General features: G+C 39.3%; 2 protein-coding genes and 1 pseudogene across 3 annotated transcripts in view; all 3 read left to right on the top strand.

Moving 5' to 3' along the window:
* The window catches only part of MMP2 (matrix metallopeptidase 2), a 31624-nt gene extending 25084 nt beyond the window's left edge, over window positions 1-6540 (top strand). Inside the window, exons 12-13 of the mRNA XM_072632244.1 lie at window positions 3614-3723; window positions 4842-6540. Coding sequence (XP_072488345.1) covers window positions 3614-3723; window positions 4842-4945 — 214 coding nt within the window. The 3' untranslated portion in view covers window positions 4946-6540. The remainder of the gene's footprint in view (window positions 1-3613; window positions 3724-4841) is intronic.
* Window positions 6541-9763: 3223 nt separating this feature from the next.
* The window catches only part of LPCAT2 (lysophosphatidylcholine acyltransferase 2), a 78948-nt gene continuing 67105 nt past the window's right edge, over window positions 9764-21606 (top strand). Inside the window, exons 1-3 of one of the 2 annotated variants that reach the window (XM_072632246.1) lie at window positions 9764-9838; window positions 17910-18049; window positions 19805-20022. In XM_072632246.1, coding sequence (XP_072488347.1) covers window positions 17973-18049; window positions 19805-20022 — 295 coding nt within the window. In that variant the 5' untranslated portion in view covers window positions 9764-9838; window positions 17910-17972. Of the gene's footprint in view, window positions 9839-10915; window positions 11188-17909; window positions 18050-19804; window positions 20023-21606 lie in introns of those variants that run through there. The other variant, XM_072632245.1, reaches the window with a different exon arrangement.
* On the top strand, window positions 21050-21529 carry LOC140519343 (small ribosomal subunit protein eS24-like; annotated as a pseudogene).

Below are 21606 nucleotides of genomic sequence, written 5' to 3' on the forward strand. Positions count from 1 at the left end.
AGAGAGAGAGAGAGATGCATATCTCACTATTCCTGTTTTAATGAGCTTGAGAAACTGGTCTGCTTGCCATGTAAACATGGCCTGGGAATCTTGTCAGCTTTTTGCTGTTCAGTCATTTTTCCTTCATGTCTGACTCTTCATGGGGTATTCTTGGCAAAGATACTTCAGTGGTTTGTCATTTTCTTCTCCAGCTCATTTTATAGATGAAGAAACTGAGGCAAATAAGGTTAAGTGACTTGCCCAGGATCACATAGCTAGGAAGTATCTGAGACAGGATTATAACTCAGGCAGATGAGTCTTCCTGACTTCAGGCCCAGTGCTCTATCCATTGTGCCATCTAGCTGCCCTGTATTGTCAGCAGTAATCCCTTAATGTTTATGCTGTAGTGGCAGCCCTGGGGGGTTAAACAAGATCATAGATTTAGAACTGGAAGGGACTTAGGTCAGTTCCCTAAATATTTGCCAGGCAAGCAGGAAGCCTGCTTCTTCCTGAGCATGCCCTGGTGCTGGGAGAGAAGGTACAGATTTGATAGCAACGTCCTTTATTACTTTGTTCATGACATTGATAAGAAATTTGAAATGTCCATTAATAAAAAATTTGAAATGAGCAGAAGAGTCCTAGGAGCTCTCACTAAAGACTTCCTTCTAAGTTAATATTGAATCATTTATATCATTGGGTTCCATTGGGCAATTTGGAGTGGTATAGTGAAATAATAATTATTTTAGAGTCAGAGGACTTGGATTTTTCAAATCCTTCCTCTGTCATATTCTACCTGTTTGACTTAGGGCAAATTATTTTGGCTTCATGGGCCTCAGTTTCCTCATCCACAAAGCAAGGAAGTTGGGCTAGGTCACCTCTACCGTCCTTTCTAACTCTAAATATATTTTTATATGATTAGGAAGAATAGATGCAGCTCTTAGTTTGGAGGTATAAACCAGTCTAATGAGAGAGATATAAATTCTGCATATGTAACAGATAGAACAACAACAGAACACTTTCATAATATATACAAGCAAGTATAAAGTAATGTGATTGTACAAAAACCCCTAGTATCTGTATAGTGCTTCTTGTAGTGAAATAAAGGAACACTGGATTCAGAGTACCTGGGTTGTAATTCTGAATCTGTTATTTAATACATGTTTGACCTTGGATAAGTCACTTAATACTCACTGATATTTATATGGCACTTACTATGAGGGTGATCCCCAAAGTCTGAGTTTTATGACTTCGACCTTAGAGTCAGAATTGGAGGAGGAGTTGAGAGGAAGAACATTTTGGGGAAGAGGAGACTTTTGGAAGAACATTATGCTTAGTGATGTAGTGGGGTAGAGAGGAAGAAGTAAAGAATGACTCCAACTTTGTCTGCCTAGTTAGGAAAGATGGTAGGCAATTCAGTTTTCTTCCTATAAATTTATTCTAAGGACCTAGATTGGCAGCTAGCACACCCTCAAACCAGCTTCAAATCAGTAGCTATTACTCAGACATGGGAAAGCCTGTCCTATGACTGACAGCTTTTTTATAATAACATTATTTCATAAACTACTCTCCCACAATTATTGCTTCTGAACTTCACAACACTCTAAGGATTTGGGCAGGGCAGGGACTATTATGGCCATTTGACATTTGAGATAACTAAAACTCTGGGGTGGGGGAGGGAAGAATGATCAGCCTTCATATCAACTTGAGGGGATTGTCACTGGTCTGGTGCTCAGCCTAGAATCATCATGGCTTTAGAACTAGAAGAAACCTTATAGGCCATCTAGCCCAACACACTCATTTGCATATGAGAAAACTAAGTCCTAAATGGTGAAGTATTTGCCTGAGTTCATATAGCCAGATAAGTGACAGGATCCCAATTCAAGCCCAGGTCCTTTTGCTCCAATTCCAACACTGCATTAAATAAATCATTTTAATCAAATAGACAAGGCATGCTTAACAAATTTGTAGGTGACATAAAATTGAGAGGGAGGTCTAATATTAATGCTCTAGTACTTGAACAGGTTACAGTGTTGGGATGAATCTAAGATGAGATTTACTAGAGATAAGTGCAAAGTCTTTCATGGTTAAAAAAAAAACAAACCTCAGCTTCTCAAGCACAGAATGTGGGAAGTGTGGATAGTCCCAATTAGTCTGAGAAAGATCTGCAGTTTTTACTGAACAGCAGATTCAATTTGAATTAATAGTTGGTTTGGAAAACCATTAAAATTAATGCTATGCTAGGTAGCATTGAAAGATACATTATATCCAGAACCCAAGAGTTGATAATGCCATTGTACTCTGCTACAGTGCTACTATATCCAGAATAATATAGTCAGGTCTATTCACTACATTAAAAAAATTAAAAAATATATGTATATACACACAATTATATTATTATTTAATGGTATTAGTATTATATATTATTATGTATATTTACATCATCTGCATTTCCAGATGTCTCTCCCACCCTGCTTTTGTAGCAGCACATGTGGTATAGTAGAAAGAGCACTGGATCTGGCTTCAGAGGACCTGGGTTCAGATTCCCCTCTTGAAGCTTCCTATCTGTTTAACTATACAACAAGTCACTTAGCTCCCTTGGGGCCTCAGTTTCATCATTTGCAAAATGAAAGAGTTGGTCTGGGTGACCTCTGAATTTAGAATGACTGCAAGAAAGAATAAAAAGAGGAAAAAAAGAGTTTACCCAAACTAACTAGCCTATAGAAAGTAATATATGAAAATTTACCCCACCAAGAGTCTTCTACTTCTACAAAGAAGAGAGGGGTGGAGGGACACAGATAAACTGGAAAGTTTTCAGAAAAGGGCAACCAAGATATCAAAAATCATGAAATGTGAGGACTGGTTAAAGAAACTAGGGATGTTTAGTCTGGGAAAAGACTTGGGATGTAATAGATGGCTATCTTCGAGTATTTATAGCAGGGATGGGGAACCTGTGGCTTCAAGGCTGCATGTGACCCTCTAGGACCTTAAGTGCAGCCCTTTGGATTCAGTCAAAGGCTGCACTTAAGGACCTAGAGGGCCAAATATGGCCACAAGGCTGTAGGTTCCCCACCCCTGATTTATAGGATTGTTATGCAGAAAAGGGATTACCCATATTCTCCTTGGCCCCAGACTGAACTGTGAGCAGTGAGTGAAGGTTGCTGAGATTAGTTTTAGGTTCAAAGAAAGGAAAAACAATATTTAGAGCTATCCAGTAAGAGAATAGGAGGTCTTGGGAGGTTGGGAAGTCTTCAAGTGAAGGCTGAATGATCATTTTATCTATTAGAGATGTCACAGAGAAGATTCTCAGACAGGTTCAAGTTGGACGGGAAAGTCTTTGAGATACCTTCCAACTCTGAGAGTTTGTGATTCTTTGATAATATGACTGACCCAGAGCCATAAGCACCATTAGTGGCAGGTTTGATACAAAGACTCAGGTCTTTTCTCTTCAAATCTAACTGCCCTGTGTTATAGCATCTGAAGATCTTGTTCTAGATTGCAAGTGTGTGGAGGAATCTGACCATATTTGCTACCAGTGGGGTGGATGGTAGAGGTGGACTTTGTGGAGGTCTTACTGGAGCTGGTGTCAACTGTGTCTTCCACTTCCTGATACCTGCCCAATCCTGTTCCTTTTTAGGTACAATGAAGTGAAGAAGAAAATGGATCCTGGTTTCCCCAAGCTTATTGCTGATGCCTGGAATGGGATCCCTGACAATTTGGATGCTGTGGTAGAACTGCAGGGAAATGGTGAGTGATCTAGGCCTTTCCTGCCTTTCTAGGACTAATCGCCTCCTTCCCCTACCCCCACCTCAATCTCAGGCTCCCTGTGGTTCGCCAAGCACACACTCATTCATTGTGTGGGGAGGCATGAGTCTGCCTAGAGAAAACAAACCAGTTCCTTCAGCCCCAGGCTGGGAGAGATTCCAGAGCAGCTGACCTCTACTCAACTCAGCCTGGCTTCTGTCAAGAAAATCAAGAAAGTCTTCACTGGCACCCTCACAGCTGCCAGGCTTAAAGAAAGGGTGGCCCTAGAGTTAGGGTGGCCCATGCTTACCTTTTCTCCCTGTCTCTCCCCTCCCGGTTCCTAAAATCCATCAAGATTTATAGACCTGCCCTGTTTGAATTTATATTGGCAACCCTGTACCGAAGGACAACATTACATTCAAGGAATGACTCATTTTAAGGTTTAATTGAGACCTTACTGATTTATTCATGATTTTATGCTGAGAACAAATAACCCCTGAACTGTTTTAGTTGTTCCTGGCCCCCTGGTGATGCTTAGTCAATATTGAATGCTGGGCACTGATCCCTATTCCTGAGGTGGTTTTGAGGAATCCTCCCAGACATGGCTAGAAAGTTAAAGCCATTTGAGAATTGTAGCGAGAGCTCAGTTTATGTCAACAGGGATCTATCAGGAGCTGGCTCTGTCTAGTGCTGTGCTAGGCATTGTGGGAGACTGAAGTAAACACGTCTAGCCTCTGCCTTGTAGGAGCTTGCAAATCTAGTTCCAGAGACAAGATTAATACAGCAGAAACAATTGTAGATCAATATAATGCAGCATCAGATTTCTTGCTAGATTGTAGAGATCTGAAGTACCATAGCTCTGGAGCTGGAAGAGATCTTAGAGATCATCTATCCCAACATTCTCTTTTTATGAATGAAGAAATGTAATTAAGTATAGTTAAGTGACTTGGTCAGCATCACACATGTAATAAACAAAAGACGTGGGATTGAAATTCAGGTCTTCTGATACCAGTACCATTGTTCTTTATATTGTCCCACACCACCCCCCATAAACTTGATGTCCAATGGGAGTTCAGAGAAAGGGAAGATCAACACCTATCCCTGTTTCCTTTCTCCCCCAGGACACAGCTATTTCTTCAAGGACTGGTATTACCTTAAACTGGAGAACAAGAGTCTGAAAATTGTAAAAGTTGGAAACATCAAATCGGACTGGCTGAGCTGCTGAACTGTACAAACTTTCTGTAACCCAATATTTACATCTCTTATCCCTCCCTCCCTTCTCTGTCACTAGCTAGATCTGAATATTCGTTACTAGCCCAGGCTGGTACTGGTTGCCCCAAGCATTAAGGACCTATTGGTCATTTCTCTCACATTTTGGTAATTTAAGATTTTGTACAGTGACTTCCCCTCCTACCCCAATTCCCTAACCCAGGGATATAGATGTTTATTATATCTACCCTCATCTCCTCTCTTTCCCTTTCCTGCCCTACCTCCCGGCCCCCAGTAAGGGTGGAGTGAGTCACGAAGGGTCTTCTGGTGTTTACCCCCTTCCTTAGATGAGATATTTGGATATCTTCTGAGTAGCCCTGCCTAGGGCTGCTCTGGTGCTGTCCCTCCTTAAGGCTTTTCTCCCTCCTCTGCTCCCTTAAAGCCCAGCAGAGACTATCTGGATTGGACACTGGTAGCCCTCACATCCTACCATGGAGCCCTGGGGGGGAGTCATGGTCTAATGGCAGCTGTGTTAATCTGCTTTAACACTACTAGCTGCCCTAGTATTAGATTCACTAGCCATTTGCTTCAATGCACTTTGGTCTTTTTTGTCTGTTTGTTTGTTTTTTTTGTTTAAAATTCATTTCTAGACAGAAGGACTCAGGTTTTCTGAAGTCACTGCATGATGTGCCTAGGGCCACATAATAATGTTTAACTGGTTCATATTTTATAGCATTTTCCCAGCCATCATGACCGCTTCACATTTGGTGCAGGGGAGAAAAAAAAAAAGTCACAGTTCTTTCCCTTCCTACTCCTTCCTTCCCCATGAGAAATGTCAACAAATATGAATAAAGAAATCGATTGTGCCAGGGAGTGCTTGAGGAACATTGCAGTAACTCATGGGAGAGGTAGGTAGCTGCAGCAGCAGGAAAGAGAAGGGACTCTGCATGAGCAAGCTTTCAACCCTTCTCTCTCCATCCACTGATGGGGGACAATGGTTTTGGATGCCTGTATAAAAAAGCATGTGCCTGCCTCCACATACAGGTAATTCACAAACTAGAAACCTTTAGTATAAAGGGACACAGGAGAAAGAGCACCAGACTAGAAGTTAAGGAGACATGAATTCTAGCCCTGGATTTTGCAATTAATTGACTCTGTAACTTGGGTCAATTTACTTCATTTCACGAGGACTCAGTTTCCTCCTCCATAAAACGAAGGGATCAGACCAGGTCACCTCCAAGGTATCTTCTGGTTCTTCCATGCCTTTATCCCCTCTTTGGAATAGACCATTTAGGAAAGGGAAGTGAGTAGGGTGAAATAAGAGTTATAAATAATGAACATAACATTTATTATGCTCTTAAATATGTACAAAGCACTGTGTTAAATGCTGCGGATACAAATAGAAAAATAAGACAGTCATTGCTTTCAAGTGGCTCACATTCAAATGGGAGTAACAACACATTTGGAGAGTTTCAGTTGCAAGTCAGATAGAAAAGTCCCATGGTCCCTAGGGTATCACGGTGGTCAATGGTGATGCCTCTTCTCTCATGTCACTTTCCACCAATGAAATCCTATCAGTATTTGATAATAAATCATTTGACAAGTACCAAAGTCTTTGGTGACAAGCTCTTTCTTTTTGGGGTCTTCAACAAATGTGGCTGTGGCACCTATAGGAACAATTCCCAGGCTGCATCTTCACAGAGATTACTTCCCAGGATGATGGCTGAGAATACTATGTTAGAAGTATCAGTATTCTAAAAGTTTTTAGGTTCAAGTTCCTGGGATGCTTCCATCAGGGAATAGGGGTGATTGTGATGGTGGTGGTTTGATTTGCCAGGCACATGCTTCTTCCTGTCTCTCTCTCACAGTGTTCTGCTATTTCAGCTAGGCTGACTTGCCTGCCTTGTATGTGTCAGTTAGTTGGCACTTATTTAGTAGAGGTATTCTCAAGATGCCTTAAGTCAGCCGTCTTCCTCTTCTCCACTATCTCACATTCAGTTCTACCTTCCCCCTCCAACAAGTCCCAGAAAATGAAAGAGAGGAACCTGCAGAGGCCAGCTGAATGTAGCCAGAACTGTATGCTCATGGATGGAATCAGGGACAGGAGTGAATATACAAAGCAGGTTGGGGAAAATCCCCAGCCCAGCAAACAGATTAGGATGAGAGGATTTAGAGCCAGAAAGAACTTTAGAGGACATAGAGTCCAACCCCTCAGTACTGGGATGAGAAAGCTTAGGCTCAGAGAGGCCAAGAAGTGACTTGCCCAGAGTCAAAATGGTAGCAAGCAGCAAATCTAGCAATAAAACCCAGGCCCCCTGACTCCAAATGCAGTGGTTTTTCCACAACACCAATCTACTTCTGTTGTTTCACAGCTTTCTGTTGTGACTCATGATAGCACTTCTGACAGTGCTCTCTGGAAGAATATTAACAGTGCCATTAACTGGCTAAGAGATATATAGTGAAAGTGCCAAAGTCTCTCTACACTGGGTTCTGTGGGGTCCATCTTCATGTCTCTCAATCAACAAGCATGTATTCATTATCAATTTGTGTGCCAGCTACTAGGTGCTGGGGTTACAAAAGTAAAAAATGAAATAGTCCCTGCCCAGAAAGTTTGCATTTTAATGGGAGCGGGACACAACACATATAGAGGAGTGGTGTGCAAGGAAGGGAGTTTTAATATAGGCCAGGGGTTCTTCATGTTTCTACATCATTGACCCTTTCTTTGACAGTTTGGTAGATTTTGAATCTCTCCTAGAATAACACTTAATACCTATATTCATAATGGAAGGAAATACTAAATTTCAATTAGAGGTGAGTGAAAATAAGGCTATAATTGTTTTCCCATCCAAATCTGAAATTTATTCACAGATGCTTTGGGGGACCCTGGATTAAGAACTCTTGGTCTAGGCAGTCACAGGGATTATAAATGATAAGGCAGTCGTAAATTGCATCCTTTCCAGCACCAAGGATATCATTATTTTTTTTTTTTTCAGAGCAAAAGGTGGAAAGGGGGAAGTACTTAGCAGAAGAGATGTCAAAATACCCATGCCGGGTAGACCCTGGTGTCCTGGTGGATGTCAGGATGAGATGTTAAACTCATCATCCAGTTAGTACTAGCATCTAGTCATCTCATGTTTAACATTAGATGTTAAACATCATCTAGTCAGCACTGACTAGATATAATTGCTTAGCCCCAAGCTAAATACTGCAACCTAGCAATGGACAATTAGAATCCAAAATCTCAAAGCTGAAAAATTTTAAAGGCCATCTAGCACCACCTGTACCTTTATTTGAACCATAACCCTCTCTACAACATCCTTGACTTGACAAAAAGTCATAAAGCCTTTGCTTGAAAATAGTCAATGTCAGGGTCATTACTTTTTGAGGCAATTCATTCTTATACTGCATAGTTCTTATTGTTAGGATTTTTTTTTTCTTAATAGCTTAGTATAATGGATAGAACAATAGCCTTGGAATCAGGAAGACCCAAGTCTTCATTTAAATCCTGTCTCTCACAAGTGCAATCTCTGTGACCCTGGGCAAGTTATTTAACCTTAATCTCTTGAGGCAACTTTCCAAGTCAGTAAATGGCCAAGAAGGTGCTAATGTATGGAGATAGAAGGAGTTTTCTCATCTGGGACTTCCCTAATACTAGGGAAATCACAGATCTAGTCCTTAACCTTATCTCTATCCAATCTTACTTTGTCTCTTTCCATCTTTCCTCCTTTGATCCTAATCCTATTCTCTGTGTCTAGCAAAAGGAATCTATACCCTTTCTATGAGACAGCATAACCTATTTAATATCATGATATAGCAGATTACGTCAAGTCAAATTAACAAGCAATTTTTAAGTTCTTAGCATTTTCTAGGTACTGTGTTAAGCAACAGGGGTATAAAGAATGGCAAAAACCAGTCCATACTCTCAAGGATATTACAGACTAATAAGGGAGAAAACATGCAAACAACTAGGGACAAACAAGACATGTTGTAAGACACCTACAACAAAGAGGCCAATGTCACTAGGATAGCAGAGGGACATGGAGGAGAGTAAGGTAGAAAGGTTGAAAGGGGTCAGGTTATGAAGGACTATAAAAGTTAAGAGGATTTTAAATTTGTATACTTGATCTTGGAGGCAGTATGTGGGGGTTGGGGATGGGGGGTGTTAACATAGTCAGACCTGTGTTTAGGAAGATCACTTTGGTAAATGAGTGGGGGATGGATTGGAATGAGGAGTGGCTTGAGGCAGGAAGGTTGTTGCTATAGTCTAGGCATGAGACGAGGAAAGTCAGACCTTGTGGGTCACACATGGACCTGATCAACATATTACTGCTTGCAAGGTAGCCAGATACTTTACCCAAAGGAAGATATCGAACACATAGTTCTGGAGACCCAAACAGTAGATGATGAAATGTGTTACATTACTGAGGCACTCCCCTCCCTGCTCCCCCCAACAGAACTGTTACTGGGAGGGAGTACTGTTGCTGCATATTTCAGATTTCAGACCATAGTTTCCTTTGCCCTGGAGCTGTCTTCATTCCATTCCTTTTTCACATTGGTCAAAACCAGTCTGCAGAGGCTATGGGAAGCTTCAGGTTGCATGGGAAAAGGGTATGCTGGGAGAGGAATGGGAGTAAAGAGCTAGAAGTAAAACAACTATTGCCAGCCTGGTCTAGGGCACCTAAAGAGGAACTGCATGCTTTCTGCTTGGTGATATCCTTCCTCTGCTGCCATCCTAGTCCACAGCTTCCTGTTTCAGGGTTTTCAAGTCCCTTTTACCCCACTCTACAATCCTCTCTGTTCAAATCACCACAGTTGCCCAGGGACCTATGAAGATGGAGGTTTGTACAAAGAGTCAGGGAATCTTACTAGGCCCCTTTGAGGACTTCGGGGAGAATAGGGAGGTCATGTGGTAAGTAAAAAGCCCTGATCTTGGATTTGGAAGGGCTTGAGTTTCAGTCCCAGCTTTGACAATTTTCAATCGTGTGACCTTAGGTAACTCTGAATATGAGTTTCAGTTTCCTTATTTTTAAAGTTGGAATAAAAATAAATGGGTCTATGTGAAGAAATTGTTCTGTAAACTTTAACATATTATAAATAGGATTAGATGGTAATGACAATCAATTCTCCATAAGTCCTCTAATGCCTTAAAGGGGTCTCAGTGATGCTCAGCCCTTAGTAGGTTCTACAATGTGGGAAAGGTTGTAAACGTGGGCCAACCTGGCTCGTATATCTGCTGTCCAAAGTCTAGTCTCACTAAGTTGGGAGAGGCATATTATCCTCAGAGAGTGGACCATCAAATGAAGAATTTATTTATTTATTTATTTTGGCCACAGCAACTCACCTGGAATACCTACTAAAGTTCACGAGGGTCCAGTTTGTGTTGGTGGGAATGAGATCACTGGAACCTTTTAAGTAGCGGGTGGAAGATCTCTGATTTTAAAGTTAGGTGATGTGAAAGTCCAAATTTTGACTGTATTACTAGATGTGCAATTTTGAGGAAGTCACTTCTGCCTTGATCGTAAGAGGCTGCACAAAATGGGGCTTTCCAACGCTAAAGTTTATCATTCCGTTAATTACTGTGATTGGAATCGAGAACATCATATTTGACTTCTGAATCTGACACAAGGGCTGTGTGAGCATGGACAAATCACATAGGCTCTCTGGGTCTGTTTCCTCTTCTGCAAAATGGGGATAACGGCAGGTGCATTGCCTGTCTTACGGCATTCGTTTTCCAAGGAACATGCTTTGTAAGGAAGGCTTTGTTGAGAGGAAATATGTAATTATGGTTTTTTTCTACAATCAGCCTTCCACCGCAGCAAAAGATGAATGCAGGCTCTCCAGGGGCGGGGACACCGAGAGAGGCGGGACCAAGCAGGAGAAGGCGGAGCAGTGTTTGCACGAAGGATCCCGCCTAAGTCTGTGGGAGAAAGCAGAGAAGATGCTGGGTGGGGCGGGGTGGGGCGGGGCAAACCCAGGTGGGGAGGAGACCTGTCGGCCTGCGCAGTGGGAGGCTGGAGGATCATCTGGGGCGCAGGTTCTCGAAGCCCTGGAGAGTGGAGGAGGTTGCGCCGGATCAGCATGAGCGGGTGCGCGGAGGCTGCCGCGGTGGCGGCGACCTTGCCCGGAGCGGGGATCAGGGACGCGGGGGCACCCGGCTTGCGGCCTCCGATGGTGCCCCGCCAAGCATCCTTCTTCCCACCGCCAGTGCCCAATCCGTTTGTGCAGGATACGCGGATTAGCGCTGGCGGCCGAATCCTGGTGAGAGGGAGGGGCTGAAGAGGGCTCAGGTGGAGGAAGGAGAAAGAAAGGTGGGCAGGGAGCGGGGAGAGCTTGGACTTTGTGTGAGGTAGGTTCTAGGACAAGAGAAGGAAGGTCTATGACGTGATAAGGATGCCAATCGGTGAAGAAGTGCTTGTGGGGCGGGTGGATGGAGGATGATCAATCTTTTTCCATCTGAAAGGTGACCACAAGGGAGGAGCCTGAGGGGCTTTTTTTTTTTTCCTTTTTTATACTGAGAAGGAGGTATTGAGTTGGACTATGGGGAGATGAGGGAAGTTTTATAGCAGGTCCTGTTGAGGGAGTATGTGACTGGCAATCTGTTGCAGGTGTTTAATGGTGACGTGGTGAGATTTTGCAGTGAGATTTGGGATTATGAGTCTTCAATAGATGTGAACATTAGTCTATGAAAATTTGTTTTTATATCATTGACTGACTGAAAAGGAAGGTGGATGTGGTAAATGAACCAGGACCAGAATTTGGAAAGACTAGGTAGGCAAGACACTCAGTACAATTTACTGGGCTGTTTTTAAAGGTGAATGGTGCCTGATTAGACACTCCCAACTCAGAAAATAATATTTCTTGTCTTTATTATGCCATGGATATATAGTTATGTATTTGATGAAAGTTTCCTCTTCTTTACTTTTTTTAAACTGCAGCTTTTCACAGTTACACACCCGGGACTTCCTCTTTGGTAAATTTGGCGATCCGAGGAAGAGATAGGCCTATGTAATCTATATTTATCATGTTGGTTCTGCATCCACAAGTGACATCAGTTTTTTTCTTGCTTTCTTTAGATAATACTTCACTTTAGGTCATGCATAGTAATTTAATTATTATAGGTCAATACTTATGGAGCATGAAAATTGAACTCTGCAATGAATGATTTTGTTCTGGTGAAAAATTCCAAGTGTTAAGTTAAATAGTCATTTCTTATAATTTAGATGTGTTGGAGAGGATTGCAGATGGGTATGTAAAGGGAGGAAGAAGAAGACCACATGGTAATTTTTTAAAAAGTGAGATTGTGAAAGTTTTTTCTTTGATTTTATAGGTGGTGAATGAAAAAAAGAACCCATTATTACTTTCTACACTTAACAGAAAATATTTAAACATACAGTGGTCCTCATTTCAATATTGTAATGTTAACTCTTCAGACACCAATGATTTTTCACTTAGAATTCTGTGATATTTGTCATTTATGTTGTATATGTATGCCTATGTATGACATGAAGATATAGTTTATAAGACTTTGAGGAATCAGTTCTCAGGTTAGATGAAGAAGGGAAAAGATCTTAAAGAAATGGAACAAAATCTCAAAAGTTTATAATTACTTTTTTTTGGAGGGAGGAAAGTAAGGGGAGCAAATGGGATTAAATGACTTGCCCAAGGTCACACATGGAGTGTCAAGTGTCAGAGACTAGATTTGAACTCAGGTCCTTCTGACTCCAGAGCCAGTGCTCTATTCATTGAGCCACCTAGCTGCTCCTGTGATTACTTTTAAAAAAGACAGTTTTAGTTAAATGTCAATAAATGACAATCTATATACCTACTTTCCCATTTATATATTTGAATATGATATATACACACATGAAATTTTTATGAGAATCATCTCCATGTACATTGAGGCTATCCTTGCTTAGAGTATTGGAAAGGAAGACCATATTTGGCAGTAGACCACATTTTTACCATTGTACAAGTGACTGAAAGATACAGAGAATAAAAAAATCCCACTGTGGCTACTTTTTTAGATAATAAAAAAGCAGTTAATTTGTCAGAATTCCTTAAAAGCTTTTCTTCAATAGGACATGCCAACATTTGTACAAGTGTGTTTGAAAAAATAAACAGAGATAATCTTGTTTGATGACCCTCTGAATCACTAACATCACACTTAGCGTAAAACAGAGATGTGTCTTATCTTTTCTCTTTATGTGTCGTATTACTGCACCAGTCTGTAAACTCCCTAAAACCAAGCATTGTCTTGTTTGTTTGGGTCTATATCCCCAGCTCTTAATATTGTCTGTCAGTCAACAAATATTTATCAGGTGCCAACTATGTGCAAGGTACTGTGCTAAGTGCTAGGGATACAAATAAAGTTTAAAAGATAGTTCCTACTTTCAAGGTACTCATAGTCCTTGGGAAGATGCAAGCAAATGCTTAATAAATGCACTATTAACATTCTCTGATGCTGTACATTACCATTACTGAGGTCCAGCACTGACTACCAGTGGAAGAGGGATTCCTTATATACAAGGAAATCTTCCAAATAATATTGTTTCTGTATGATATTGTGCTGTTTTCATCAAGCCCTAGGACACCATAGAACCTTTTTGTCTGAGATCTATTATCACCCAAAGCAGCTTAGCCTAACTAGAGAAGAAAAAACAATGGATGGGAACTTCCATCTTTTAAGCTATGATATATAGTTATATGAGTATGATATATAGTTAACATGAGTAATCTCGAGAGTTTATACATCAGTATACATAGTTTAAATAGATAATGAAAATGAACTTTGACTTGGCCCAGAATGGAATAAGAAGCTGGCTTCTTTGCCTTTGGAAAATTGTGGAGTTTTTTTAATGATCCTTTATCCCACCTTTTCCTTGAAACAAAGCCCTTTCTTTCTAAATACCTCTGGTTTGTTTTTTCCAGTGATTACATATGATTGTAAACCATGCACAATACTCTGGTCTCCAAAGAAGTGGTATTCTTTGAGAGAAAGAGTGAAGGAGAGAAAAAGAAAGAGGGAGAGAAAACCTTTAAAGGGGCAGAAAAATGCAGAAGACAGTGCATTAATTAGGGATTACTAGGCCTTGTGGATAAGTAATAAAGTCCATGCTTATCCTCAAGAAACCTACTTTCTAATGGAAAAAAAGACTGCATATAAAAGACTGTTGGGAAGGGAGAGGTGACAGCAGACTAGAGGGAAGTAACAGAACTGTCCTGGAGACCTGGGACTCACTAGTTGACAGCAGAATTTCACCTATAAGAGCTGAGGAATTTAAGGGCAAATCTAGAACTAGAAGGTTCTAAAATTACAGGCCATTTAGTCCAACCCTCTCATTTTACCAGCGAGTAAACTGAGGCCCATGGCGTATAAGTGATTTGTCCAAGGTCAGATTTGTCCAGGTAGTAATAACCAGAGGTGTGGATTTGAACTCCGGCCCTCTGATTCCAGAGCCAGTGCTCTTTTGACTGTACCGGTCTGAATTGAAGTCACCCAAAGGGCAATGAAGTGACCTGCTGTGGCCACAAACAAACCATAATATATGACAAGCAAAAGAAATGGTGTAAAGAATGCTACTAAAGAAATATATTACTTAGAAAAATGAGCTAGTCACATACAAAATATGAAAAAAAGCATGCAGAAGACCTTCAGCATGTCAAGTAGACTCCTTGAGGTAAACAGTGTGGGACATGGACTAGAATCACAAGGATGGGGAAGGTATGGATGGATCTGCCTTATTGGATATTCCCCATGGAAGAAATCCCAGGTCCATTAAATATTAGAGTATATGTGCTTAATTCACTTTGTGAATCTTGAAGTCTGATAATACTACTTATGGGCTTGCAATATTTGTAATCAGGCTCTCATTACCTCATGCCTGGACTATCATAATAGTTTCATGATTGGTTTCTCCCCACTCCAGTCCATCAGCCACACAGCTATCAAATTAATCTTCCTCAGGCTCATATCAAACCATGTCACTCCTCCTATTCAATAAATTCCAGTGTCTCCTTATCAGTAAGATAAGATATAAAATCTTCTGTTTGGTATTCAGAGCCTTTTACCACCTAGCTCCTTCCTACCTTTTCCATTCTTTTTATACTGCTTCCCCTCCAGCTGAGTGGTGCAGTAGAAAGAGCACCAGTGCAGGAGTCCGGAGGACCTGAGTTCAAATCTCACCTCAGACACTTGACACTCACTAGCTGTGTGACCTTGGGCAAGTCACTTAACCTCAATTGCCTCATCCTGGGTCATCTCCAGTCATCCTGATGAATACTCACTTCTCTTCCAGAGCCATCTAAATCCAGTGACCAGATATTCATCACTGGATTCGGATGGCTCTGGAAGAGAAGTGAGGTTGGTGACCTGCATAGCCCTCCCTCACTCTAAGCAAAATCAAGTGCAAGTCATGTCATTATTTCTCTGATGGCATGGTCTTCTTCAGCAGCGAAGGACGAGCACACACGCACACACACTACTTCCCACCAAGTACTCAGTGATCCAGTGACTTTGGCCTCCTTACTTTTCCTCCAAAAAGACCCTCCCTATCTCCAGACTCTTCGCATTTTGACTGGCTGTTTCCTATTCTGGGAATACTCTCCCTCCTCTTCTTCACCTCCTGGCTTTCCTGGCTTCCTTCAGGATCCTACTAAAATCCCATCTTCTACAAAAAGTCTCTCTGAATAGTGCCTTTCCTCTTTGAATGTCTCCAATTTATCCTATATAGTGTAGCTTGTATACATAGCTATTTTCATGTTGTGTTCTCAATTAGACTGCGAGTTCCTTGAAAGCAGAAACTGCAACTAATATGACTTTGAGATATATGCCAAATTTATCATTGAAGTCAAAGACTTGTGGGGATAAGTGGAAATTGCTATTTAGTATGTATGGGATTTTGAGATAGTATACACAGTACACTACACACAGTTTGAGTATGCTTTAGTAAAGACAACACAAGAACAGTGTTGAAAAAGCATAAAAGCTTATGAGTAAGAACTGTGCAAGGATACAAAGTTGTACATCTATGTTTGTATTATAGTATCTCATATAGTAATTATATAGAATAACAACATGATAAAGTTGATAGGAAGCTTGTCTCAGCCAGTATCTTACACTATAGTTCATAAAAAATCCAAAATGGAAATAAGACCTGAAAAATTAAAGATTATGCCATTAAAAAAATTAGAAGAGAAATATTATATACCTTTCATAGCTATGAGTAGAGCATGACTACTTAATCAAACAAGTAATAGAAGCAATTATGGATGATAAAAGAGATACTTTTGATGACATGAAATTCAAAAGGTTTTGCAGAAACAAAATTGATGTATCAAGGATAAGATAGGGAAGCAAGGTGGTACAGTAGATAAGGTGACTGAGCTCCAGAAAACCTGGCCTCAGACTCTTACCATTTGTATGACCATGCGCAAGTGACTTAACTCTACTTACCTCAATTTCCTCATCTGTAAAATAAGCTGGAGAAGGAAATGACAAACCACTCCAGTATCTTTGCCAGGAAAACCTCAGATGGGGTCACAACTAAAATGACTGAACAACAACAACAACATAGGATAAGAAGGGAAGTAGCTGAATGGAAAAAAAAAATCTTTGTATCAAATTCTTCAGATAAGGATTTAGTATACAAGATATATAGACAGCTAATAAACATAAAAGACCAAAAGCCATTCCTCAAGTGATAAGTGGTCAAAGGATATGAACAGATAGTTCTTATAAGAACTGAAAATTATGAAAAAAGCTCCAAATTTTCTAATAAGAGGAACACAAATTAAAATAATACTAAGGTTTCACCTTACATCTAACAAGACGGCAAGAATGACCCCCAAAATGAAAGTAGTCACTGTTGGTGGGGGTGTGTGGAGAGATAGATAGATACATTAATACATTCTTGGCAGAGAACAATTCTGAAAGTAATTTGGAATTATGCAAATAAAATGCCTAAAATGAACCCTTTGAATCAGAGATTGCAATGCTAGACATATTCCCCAAGGAGTTTGGTGGCAAAGAGAAAGAATATGTATTTAATATAATATTTAGACCAGCACATTTTATGAAATCAAAGAACTGAAAGCAAACTAGATTTCTGTCATTTGGAGAATGACTAAACAAGTTTTGGAATATAATAGCATATTAATATACTGTAAGAAATAACAAATATAATGCATGCAGAAAAGCATGGAAGAACATAAAGACATATGAACCGATGCAAAATGTGGTAAGTAGGGCCAAAAAAATCCAGTATACAGCTTGACCACAGCAATGTAAATGGAAACATTAAGGACCTCAAAACAAAAGATGAATGGTGTAAAATTACAAAGAAAAGGGTTGGCTTTCAAAGGAGACATGTGAGAATATATCTCCCCATGCTCCTGAGAGTGAGAGGGTCTATTGATATGTAACTTTGCCTTGGATGTCATTTTAAAAATGTGTTTATTAATTTTGCTGATTTTTTTTCTCATTTACAGTTTTCTTTCTCCCCTCCCCCCAACATTATTTAACATAAGAGATGGCTCTCAGGGTGGGGGGGAGGAGAGAGGAAGAATATAAGAAGAAATATAGATCATGTAAAAATAAAAAAAAATTAATAAAAATCTATTTTAAAAGAATAAAAAAATGTTCTTGGGCTAAGAAAGACCTGGGTTCAAGTTTTACCTTTTTACACATATTGCCTTTGTGACCCTGAGCAAGTCAATTAACCTCTCAGTGTCCCAGGCTATCCTGTAACTTTTAGCACAGATTCTGATCTTCATTAGTAGAGTGAGTTTTCCTTTTGGAAGTTCCTTATACTAATGAAATCACAGATCTAGTCCAATAAATAAGTTGCATAGAAATAATTTCAAATTTTAGCTTTTCTCTTTAAGGCAATAAACCTTGTACATTTCTGTTTTATACACAGTTGAATGAGCTTTACTGTCAAAACAATTTCCACTTATCCATTTTAATAAACTTTAACTTTCAGATTCTTCTTTTGGGAAGTATTTTGCTTCCAATTCGTGCCATATGTGTTGCATTGATTTTGATAATGGCTTGGCCATTTGCTGCAGTTGCAACAGTAGGCTTACCAGAGAAACTGACACATCCTGTCAAAGGTTGGAGGAGGTAAGCAATACTTATGGCTAAATGCTAAGTGCTTGAGGAATAAGAAAAATATGCCCAAGCTCAGCCAGAATGCCAGTTTTGTCTAAATGCCACACATCAATAAATAGCTAAGTGATATAGTGGATAGAGTGCTGAATCTGAAATTTGCAAGGCCTGAGTGCAAAACCAGCCTCAGATACTTACTAGCTATATGATCCTAGGCAAGTCACTTAACCTCTGTCTGGCTCAGTTTCCAAATATAGATAATAATAGCACCTATCTACCAGAGTTGTTGTGAAGATAAAATGAGATAATATTTGTAAAGTGCATAGCACAATGCCTGACAGATAATAGGCAGTATAAAAATGCTAGTTATCATCATCATTGTCGTCATCACCACCTTTCTCATTGTTTTATTTTGCGAAGAATTAATCTGGTCTTGATGCATTGTAACAATATGGGTTTTATTACATATAATGCAACTCTCTGTATTGGTAGTAAATATCCCAATATGATATAAAGTTCTGCTTTCTAAATTTTTGCCCTAACATGATAATAGTTCTAAAAATTACTCAATTAGTACGTACAATAGTATTTTGATTATCCTGAATGATAACTTTGCTGTACTTTTTCTTAGTTTTTTTACTTGCTTTAGTTTATCTCCCAAAGCCACATTCTTTTCATTTTTCTTTGTACCTAAGTTTTTGCCATGGCTTTATAAAAGTAGATAGCTATATTTCCAGAATGGCATGAATACATCAGGGAAGGAGGAGAAAATTATGACTCACATTTTCCCCCAGCCCTATGATTTGTGGTAGATGTCCCTTCCATCCAGTAAATTCTGAGACTAGAGTAAATAGCAGGTATGACAAAAAAAGTAATCATTCTGATTTTTTAAAAATTCAGCATGTCAGAACTAAGCTATACATATAAATGGTGTATGTTTCACAGTGATGGTGTCACTGATCAAACATTTTAAGCTTTAAAATTCTGATTCTTTGATTTTTGGAGCTCCTCCTTTGGTAATACATTCAGAATCTGTATCATATTCTTTTGAATATCCTCAATGTCTTAGTGGTGAATTTTTATCTTAGGAGGGTAGACTTGACTTTTGGAAGCTCTCACAAATCTTTTAAAGTCATATCTGATGAATATGATGGATATTGAGTGTTTTTGATTTGTTAGCTTATCTATTTACCAGAAATGGGGTGTGTATCTAAAATTGTTAATAGGACTGATATTAAAAATTAAACAAGCATATCGTAATTTAGATTTAGAACAACAAATGAATATTGTCCTTAAAGTGGACACTTTGGGAGATAGCAGTACTCAACACTACTCAAACCATTTTAAGAGCTCCTGTTTGGAAATGACTTTCAGAGACATTTTAGAGGAGAGCCCTGGAAGAAATTCTCTTTTGTTACTCTATCATCACATCTTGTATATATTTACTAGTTTTAGGCAACTGCCCAGAACACTAAGAGATTAAATGACTTACCTAAGGTCACTTAGGCCAGTTCTATGACCATTACACATTACACATTGGTATTCTCTAAGGCATCCCTCTAAGGCATTAAGTTGCAGAGAAGGTGCTGATCAACATTGGTAAAAGGAAGTTCCACAGATTCCCAGTGAAATTACAGGGTCCATGCTGATCCCTATTTTTGATATGTTGGGATACTTTGAATTTCTTACTACAATTGAAAATAAAAGTCATCTTGCTACTGCTGTCAACTAGTAAAACTAATTATATTTTCTTACTTTTTTTTTTTAAAGGACACTTACTCACCCAGCCCTGAAGTTCCTAGGTCAAGCTATGTTTTTTTTCATGGGATTCATGGTTAGAGTGAAAGGAAAAGTAGCAAGTGCAGAGGAAGCACCTATTTTTATTGTAGCCCCGCACTCAACCTTCTTTGATGGAATCGCTTGTGTTGTTGCTGGATTACCCTCTATTGTGTCAAGAACTGAGAATGCACAAGTCCCACTGATGGGCAGTAAGTATTTGTAGTTAACACAAGTGAGTTATGCTTTTGTGCTTTTGTGTTTAAAAATTAAAAAGGAATATATGATTTGTTGAGTTTTTTAATCATAAAGCTTATTTAGGGAACATTACATTTTTGAAAATTATCTTTACTTATTGCTTCTGTTCTACTATACATCATTTAAATATGATCCAGTATACTATTGTATCTTTTAGTAATTAGAATTCTTGATTTATCAGTTACAGTTAAATAATTTTCAAAACAAGCCCAAATTGAGAGACCTATGATATTGACACAGTTAATATAACCTTGAATGACTTTCAATTCAAGATATGAAGGGAATGAGAAAAAGATCAGTGATCCAATTGATCTTTCCTTAATTCTTATGTTTTCTTCATTATTGCTTACAAAAGCCTCCATGATGGACTAATATTTATTTTTTTAAATGATGACATAAATCAATAAATGTTTCCTGCCATAAAATATAATAATGAAGTCAGTGAAATGTTTTTCCCACAAGGAGCTGTCGTCTCTCCCTAAGGCACCTGTCTCTGAGTAACTGCTCTCTGTTTTCATCTCATGTTCCTGCTTAGATTGCTTTGGAGTAGTGCTGTTGGTCCTTTCTGCTTTGCCATATGAATAATAAAGATAATTTTTTTCTTTGTGATGTGGTAGATGAGAAAGTTGGCCTGGGTGTCAGATAGTCAAGTCTGTATTCTGAGGTATCCTAGCTCTGTGACTAAGAGCAAGTCACTTAACCTATAAATTGCTAAGAAGGTATTGATCTGAATTGGTAGAAGAAACTCCCTGGCTAAAAAATAAATTTGTGTGCTATACTAGATGTTTTATTCTTTGTCTGATGGAGATATTCCGGTAAAATATGTAAATGAAATCCTTTGCATAAATCTACATTTTTACATATTAAATTTTCTTCATAGTACATCTAAGTATTGAAGTTAAATTTATCATTAAGAAAAAGTCGTCTTTTTCCTCTCCTGCTGCAAGAGGAGCCGGCTGCCACCATGTGCCTAGCATAGAGCCACGGAGAATGACACGGTAACCATCAGAACCAGGAAGTTCATGACAAACAGACTTCTTCAGCGTAAACACATGGTTATAGATGTCCTTCATCCTGGAAAGGCCACAGTGCCCAAGACTGAAATTTGAGAAAAACTTGCAAAGATGTACAAGACAACTTCAGATGTCTTTATCTTTGGATTCAGATCCCATTTGGGTGGTGGCAAAACAGCAGGCTTTGGCATGATTTACGATTCTCTTGACTGAGCAAAGAAAAATGAACCAAAGCACAGGCTTGCAAAGCATGGCCTGTATGAGAAGAAAAAGACATCAAGAAAGCAGCGAAAGGAACACAAGAACAGAATGAAGAAAGTCAAGGGTGCTGCAAAGGCAAATGTTGGTGCTGGCAAAAATCAGGAATAAAAGGCACTATGGATGTTGTTTATCTGTGAAGATAATTTTTCATCAGAGCATAAATAAACTAAAAACTTCAAAAAAAAAGAAAAAGTCACTATGTGTGGTTATAAAAAATGTATTAACTGCATTTAATATTCTTCTGCCTTCTTTCTTTCAAGCCAG

This window comes from Notamacropus eugenii, chromosome 1, assembly GCF_028372415.1.
Source record: "Notamacropus eugenii isolate mMacEug1 chromosome 1, mMacEug1.pri_v2, whole genome shotgun sequence".
Lineage (NCBI taxonomy): Eukaryota > Metazoa > Chordata > Mammalia > Diprotodontia > Macropodidae > Notamacropus > Notamacropus eugenii.